General features: G+C 46.8%; 1 protein-coding gene across 1 annotated transcript; it reads right to left on the bottom strand.

Moving 5' to 3' along the window:
• Nucleotides 1-607: 607 nt before the first annotated feature.
• Nucleotides 608-2,590, bottom strand: HOXD1 (homeobox D1). Its single transcript, XM_054044482.1, has 2 exons — nt 1,948-2,590; nt 608-1,660 (listed from the first exon to the last, which is right to left on the bottom strand). Exons 1-2 carry the CDS (start codon nt 2,537-2,539, stop codon nt 1,341-1,343), a joined length of 912 nt encoding a protein of 303 aa, XP_053900457.1. The 5' UTR covers nt 2,540-2,590; the 3' UTR covers nt 608-1,340.
• Between the last annotated feature and the right edge of the window lie 4,153 nt (nt 2,591-6,743).

The raw sequence follows: 6,743 nt of genomic DNA on the forward strand, positions 1-6,743 counted from the left end.
GTAGTTCAGTGATTTACTAGAAAAAACAAGTGGAGATTCCCTAGCATGAGTCTCACTCTTGGTTCCATTCGAGACTGAAGGTCATCCATTGAACTTCTGAAACAAGAACATGCACGTGTTCCTTTTTACTTCAACTTTCTTTTGTGATTCTTGATTTTGGAAGTGTGAATGTGGCCCCTTGCGCCCGTTTGATATGCGGGTTCCCTACTGTGAACCCTAAAAGTTTTTTTTTAATTAAAACTACCCTATTTGCAAACTTCTGTAGGCTTTTGCACTGTAAAGGTGGGAAAGAGGCAATATGTGCCTCTCGTTTTTGTCATCACAGTCAGAATCTTTTTTTAAACCCCTGACCTCGGAAGAGGGACAAAAAGCATTGCATTTACTGTTATAACTTGTCAAACATACTGAAGTAAAGTCTGACCCTGGCAGAAGGCATAAAAACAAGACAGTAATGATGCTATTACCGTTCACCAAAACCTTCCCACATCCATTTCACTCAAACCCGTTCTGTAGCTATGTATTAATTTTCACTACTTTTCAGCTCTGAGTGATTTTGTATTTTATTTTTCAATAAAAACCAACAACCATGCTCTAGCACTTAATTAAATTCAGAATTATTCAAGACAAAGCCTGTTGTTCACAAAATATAAATACAATACAAATCCGGACACAGCGTTGATAATTCGGAGTTTTGACATTTAACAGGTCAGTTAGTCCTTATAGTACTGGAACTCTATGAATTATGATTGTTTCCCCCGCCCATTCAGGCACATTGAAAAGTAGGAGCAATTTAAAATACCTTGTAGTGCAAATGTTAAACTTCTCTGTCAGTGCAGAAACTCAACTGAACCAGCCAGTTTGCATTTTCTTTGGCTCTCTTACTAATAGCAATAATACTCCCTTAACTTATTTTCGTTGCATATATATTACTAAGCTGGAGGACTCTGCGTGGTCTTGTTTGACCTTTAAAACTGATACAGGCACTGCGTGTGCCGGCTACTTTACCAAAAAATTCATAAGGCCAATGAGGAAATTAGCAGAGTGTTTTGACTGACAGCTTTCCCTGATATACCCATAAATAAAATGTAAACAAGTTGCAATAACGAGCACTTGTATATTGTTACAGTCCGACATAAAAAAAAAAATCAGCTACATAATTCCTTAGGTAGACACAGCCCAAATATTTCATTGGCAGTGATAGCCTTAGTGAAATGATTATTTTTTGGCTCGGGTTGTGCAGGATTAACACTGTTGCGATGCTTTATGCATTCTTTAAAATGTCTGAAACTCAGCCTTCCTTTCCTCGCAAGTAGCTGTCACAACAGCTGGCACTGCAGCGATCAGCAGAAGTCTTTGGCAGGAGAGGAGGGTACAGAATTCCTGCCTGACTTGGCGGGGCTTTGCGCGGAGGGGGATCCGGCAGGTGAAGGGATCAGCAGCCCTTCTCTTTCCCGTTTCTTTTGTTTCATTCTTCTGTTTTGGAACCAGATTTTCACTTGAGTGTCATTAAGGCGGAGCGAGTGCGCGATCTCTACGCGGCGGGCCCGGGTGAGGTACTTATTGAAATGAAACTCCTTTTCAAGTTCTGTGAGCTGCTTGGTGCTGAAATGGGTCCGCACGGTGCTGGGGGGGCTATGCACCCCATAGGCGGAGAGTTTGCCTGCAACACAAAACGTTTGTTCAGTAGCAATGAGAGCTGGGCACAGAGCAAGGGAGCCGGTTCTCTGGGCATTAAGCCGGCTCCAAAGGTAATGCTTTGCATGAACGTCTCACGCGGGCGTTCATTGCTCATGGGTATTTGAGGCGAGAGAAGGAAACAATGAGTGGCCCTACAAGCGATCCCATCCTCGTTTCGCTCTTAGCGCTTAGGGCGCGCCGCTCTCCTCCTCCATAAGCGCTAAGAGCGAGTTGTGCCCAGGAAGCCCCCTCGCCGAGGTTCACACTTACTTTTCTTGGGCGCATTTCTTTTCACTTTCATCCACTCGAAGGTGCCGAGCGCGCCCCCTGAGGCCGGAGAGGTGGGCTTGGGGTAGGTCCCCGGGGAGGGGGAGACGCTCTGGAAGCCCCCGGGCTGGACGCCAGGCGGTTCTTTGAGGCAGGGGTGGAAGTGGCTTTGCTCGGCCAAGGCGCTGTAACCCACCGGGAGCGGCGATCCGCTGCCGGAGAAGATGGAAGTTGCATAGCGCAGGTGGCCCCCGCCAGCGTCCTCCAGCTGGGCACTGGCTCCGTAGGGCAGGGCGTAGCCTGAGCTTGGGGGTAGGACGTTGAAGTCAGCAGCAGGTGGACCGGAGTCGTAAGCCCCCGCCAGAGCGCAGGCAGCAAAGCGAGAGGCCGTGGTTGGCCGCGGCTGCTGCGCTGTGCGCTGGGGCGGGCCGGGCGCAGTCCCCGCGCCTGGCACTAGCCGGCTGCCCAGGTACGCGCTCTCCCCGCCCAGGGGGCACGAGGGCTGCAGGGCGACGGCGCTGGGGTCTGTAGGGCAGAAGCTAGGCGGGGCGCGCAGGGCATCGCCGCGAGACAGGTACTCCAGGTAGGAGTTCATGTCCTGGCGCGGCTCTGGGCCAGCGGCCGGGGGCGCGGGGCAGGAGCCCGCTGCTGCCCGCGGATGCTGCCCGGGCCGCTCTCTGGACCTGCCCTCCTCCTCCCAGAGCCATCGCAGCGGCGGAGGTAAATATTGTCCTAATATAGAGCCAGAGGGCCGGCACGTGCCGCCCGGTGGCCAATCGTAGCCCTCCGTGGAGAGCCCACCTCAAGGATGCTGGGTGCTGCTAGCTGCCTTCTGCCCCGGCGCAAACTTTGCCAAGGAAGAAGCGGGCTGCGGCGCACAGGACCCGGGGAACCTCGCGGCGCCTGTAGGGTCAAGGAGGCAGCGCCTGGCATCGCCCTGAGCCGACCCGGGCTGCCCCCGCAGAGGTGCGGGGACAGGGGAGGGAGCTGAAGGTGAGACTGGGAGGGAGGCTCTGGCCACTGGGCTTAGCTCGGCAGAATGGGGTAAAGGCGGCTGGTGCAGAACACAGGCGGCCTCTCCAGCGCGCCCCAGGGACAAGTCGCCTGTTTTCATGTGGTCTGAGTCTTACCCATTGCCTTGCACCCCCGCTATAATCCTGATTGTGGTTATAGGACTCCAGGGAGCCCGACTCGGTACCGGTCTGCAGTTTTAGTTCGGGAGGTAAAGGGGACTGGCAGTTCCCCAAACTGAAATCCCGGTCACTTTGAGCACTGCCGGGAGGCTTTCAAATGCAAAATAAATGCTCGAAAAGCCTTCATCCCTACGTTAATGTACCTGGCCAAACCTAGGTCGACTGTTCCAACCGTTTAGGTGGGATAGAACAGTAATGTTTGATGTATTTCAGTGGAAGGCGGAAGTTTCTTGTACGTTGTAGTGTATCATGTATCTTAGAGGTGTTCCTAGGTTTCTCTTTGCAGTTTAATCTATCCTTGCTTGCAATAAATAGCGAAAACTGTCTTTTGCCAACTTTGTGGTATCTCATCCTCCGCTGTACCTGTGTTTCCTCTCCGAGAGGTGCTTCATTTATGCAGATGAGTTTTCTAAGAAATCCGAGGTTAAAATGTATCCGAAAGACAGTTCAAATCTGGGTGGGGTTCCATGTTACTGCACGTCACAGCAATTAATGGACCTGCTCCATCAGATAAGTGCTTTGTAGTCTCTTGAAAGTGAATCCGAGGGCTCACAATGTTAATGGGCTCTCATGTTCCCCAGGGTGATACAATAGTGTTTACTAAGTGTTTATGACTGGCACAGAAATAAATACAAGGAAACAGGAAAGAGATTAGAGTAAGTCTCACTGCTCTACCAAACTTTCTAACTTTGTAAACTTCATTTCCCTTGGGCAGAAGGGAATTCATCTGATGGAGGGAAAGATTAGATTTCACAAGGCAAGTGACTGTGTTTTCGTGAAGTGTTACAATGAAAATAACTACACGCTAAAAAGGCAAGTATTTTAAATATTTTGAGTATCCTTGGAGTTCAAGACGCATGACAGAAAAGGTGTCACCTGTCATGTAGCCCATAGGAGGAAAGGGAACGGAGCTACAGTTTAAAGTTTTGAAATATGCGTCCTTCTCTATAAGAGAAATCTACACAGTTCAGAGGCAGACTCTTAAAAGAGAGGGGGAAAGCACATTCATAATTCAGCCCTATTCTCACCCCAATACAATAATACACTCCCCCTCGGATACATACACCTCCCATAGAATACTCAGTTCTACCTAAGGTCCTATCCTGTCTTCAGTTAAAAGGGTGCAACTCCCACTGAAGTCATGTAATCGAGGCAGAATCGGGTCCTACCCCGGAGATTTTTCATGGGGCTTAGAGTTAAGGGGTCATGCCTAAAACTGACCCCTTGCTTCTGACACAAATGATGACCTACTCCCCAAAGCAGCAGAGCCACCTGCAGCTCCCTCGAAACAAAGTTGCAAACTTTTATCCTAGTGCTCTCAGTGGAAGTTGTAGACACCCAGGCCCAATCCTGCATTCCATAACTTGATGGAAGAAAAGACTGCATTAAAGAAGGCAGGATGGGGGACATGGTCTTAAAAAAAGAAATTAGTAGGGCAGCACAAGTGAAGCATTTAATAAGAAATAATAATAAACAAATTTTTAAGGTTATGAACTCCTGTTAGACATTTTTGCCATTGCTTATGTCCACTGAAATGTTTAGCCAACTTCAGCCCTTCAAAATGAGGACTTTATTATTTTCTCTTGAATAACAAGGAAAATTTCTGTGATTTGCAGCAACAACCCAAAAGAGTTTGTCGCGCCCCCCCCCGTTAAAGGCCCAGTATCCATTCACCCGTCCTAAATAAAGGGTTTGTTCAGTAGCTGGCCATTCTAACAGTAGAACACTTAGGGCTCTGCCCCATTCTCTCACAAATCTTTGCTTTTAAGCTTTCAACTCAACCACAGTTGGGGCTGAAATTTATTTAACGTTAGTTTTGCCCTTTTCTAATGCACAGATGGCAGAAAAACAGAAGTGTTTTGGATGATATTTTTCCTACATCAACATGTTATAAAATAAAATATAGCAGGGACACTGGACCACTATGTTGATCAATGCTTTTGTGGTGCAGTTAAATCAAGAGTTACTGAGGTTAGAAAAAAGATCAGTGTCTACACAACTACATTAAAACCAACCAAGTTTTTGATTACTGTGAACACAGATTCGTGGATTAGATTTTCCCTGAATACCCATTGACAGTCGTCTTTTAACAGTTACAAACTATGTTGTCAGTGATTCACCATAATGGGAGTCTCATATTTCAGCCTGCAGCGAATCCAGCTATGAACTCGATCATTATGATCCCAGAAAAAAAATGTATTTAACCAACTGAGGCCGCCAGCTGATGTGTGGTCAGGAAATTTAGTTTTTGGCTTTGTGTCCATTTAAATCCAGACTATGGTGATAATGAGGGTCAACACACCTGTCTGGTATAAACTTTCCAGGCACTGAGATCAAAACAGTTTGGGGGGGAAAGGCATTTTCATTGGAGTCGGAGGTGCTCATCAGCTCCAAGCAAGCACAGGGTTTTCTAAAAGGGGGTTGTCTGGAAAAGAATCCTGGGAAGTTCAGGGCTGGAGAAGGGAATCTTACAGCTGGGGGAAAAGGAAGTGTCAGTAGGGAGTGCTAGGGCGGCTAAGAGCGTGGATTTGGGAAGCCACTGGGCACACAGTTTCTGTCGGGCTTATTGACTATCTGGCACAGCACAGAGAAGGCCGTTTGTGTGAAATCCTGGCATTTGTCCAGAATAAGTGGAATCTGGCCCGCAAGTGCGCTATTGCGCCACTCGCGCAGAGAACTAGCTTAAACCAAAGTATGTTAGCAGAAGGTGCGAACAATGGCGCCCGTCCTCTTCGCAAACAAGTCACTTAAAGGAATTCACTCCAAAGCCAAGTTGGAGTCATTAATATTAACATAAAATAAGAAAGTCTGACAAATAGTTGGAGTGAAGGCACTTATTTGAAAAGCATTGGCACTGCTCAAACGCGCCTCCACTGAAGTCAAAGGTAGTTTTCCCAAGTAGAGTCAGAGTACTTCCGAATTTGACCCATTTGTCCTTTTGTTCATTCTCCTTCATTTTTTTTCCAGGATGACTGTTTCAATCCTTTTCTCCAGAGTAAAGCTTACATTTTCCAGGTACCAAGAGAGATGTTTTCCTTGCCCTGTCATCCTTGATGGTCCTAATATCATAGCCTATATTGACACTATGATTATTTAAATGTGACCTAGAAAAGCGCAGAGAAAATTTTACACCACACTAGCGTAGATACAATAGATTCTCCATGAAACCTAGGAAGCCCTAGTCCAGATATGCACTTGGATTCTCCCGCCTTACTGTTTGATATTTTATTTTTACAGATAAGTTGTTTATTAGAGACAGTTACTGGTGAATCTAGATCTATACTGTGTCATACACATTCTCATTTGAAATTACTCTGGAGAACATGTTTTTCAAGTGGCTCTCCAGGAAAACTGACCATGTACATTTCATGAGGGTAGATATGAAAAGCTAATGATAAATATTTCAGCAGCATTTGCCGATATTCTGAGTTGTTTATTTTGGAAAGTTTTGGATAAAGTAAGGACTGCATTTGGATAACTGGCATTAGCAAAAATGAAGTCATCCTAGTGGAATCCAAATTCAGCTCCTGGGAAAACATGGGCACACTGTGGAGGCAGATCACTTCTTCAGATTGAGGAAGGTGCATTATTCTCCCTCGGCTGATC

The sequence above is a fragment of the Malaclemys terrapin genome, chromosome 11, assembly GCF_027887155.1.
Source record: "Malaclemys terrapin pileata isolate rMalTer1 chromosome 11, rMalTer1.hap1, whole genome shotgun sequence".
Classification (NCBI taxonomy): domain Eukaryota; kingdom Metazoa; phylum Chordata; order Testudines; family Emydidae; genus Malaclemys; species Malaclemys terrapin.

Excerpts from the sequence above, each read along its gene's own strand:
- HOXD1 (XM_054044482.1), bottom strand. The coding sequence starts at position 2,539 with ATGAACTCCTACCTGGAGTACCTGTCTCGCGGCGATGCCCTGCGCGCC. Across the intron at positions 1,661-1,947 it reads AAGAAATGCGCCCAAGAAAA|GCAAACTCTCCGCCTATGGG; the intron begins GTAAGTGTGAAC and ends TTTGTGTTGCAG.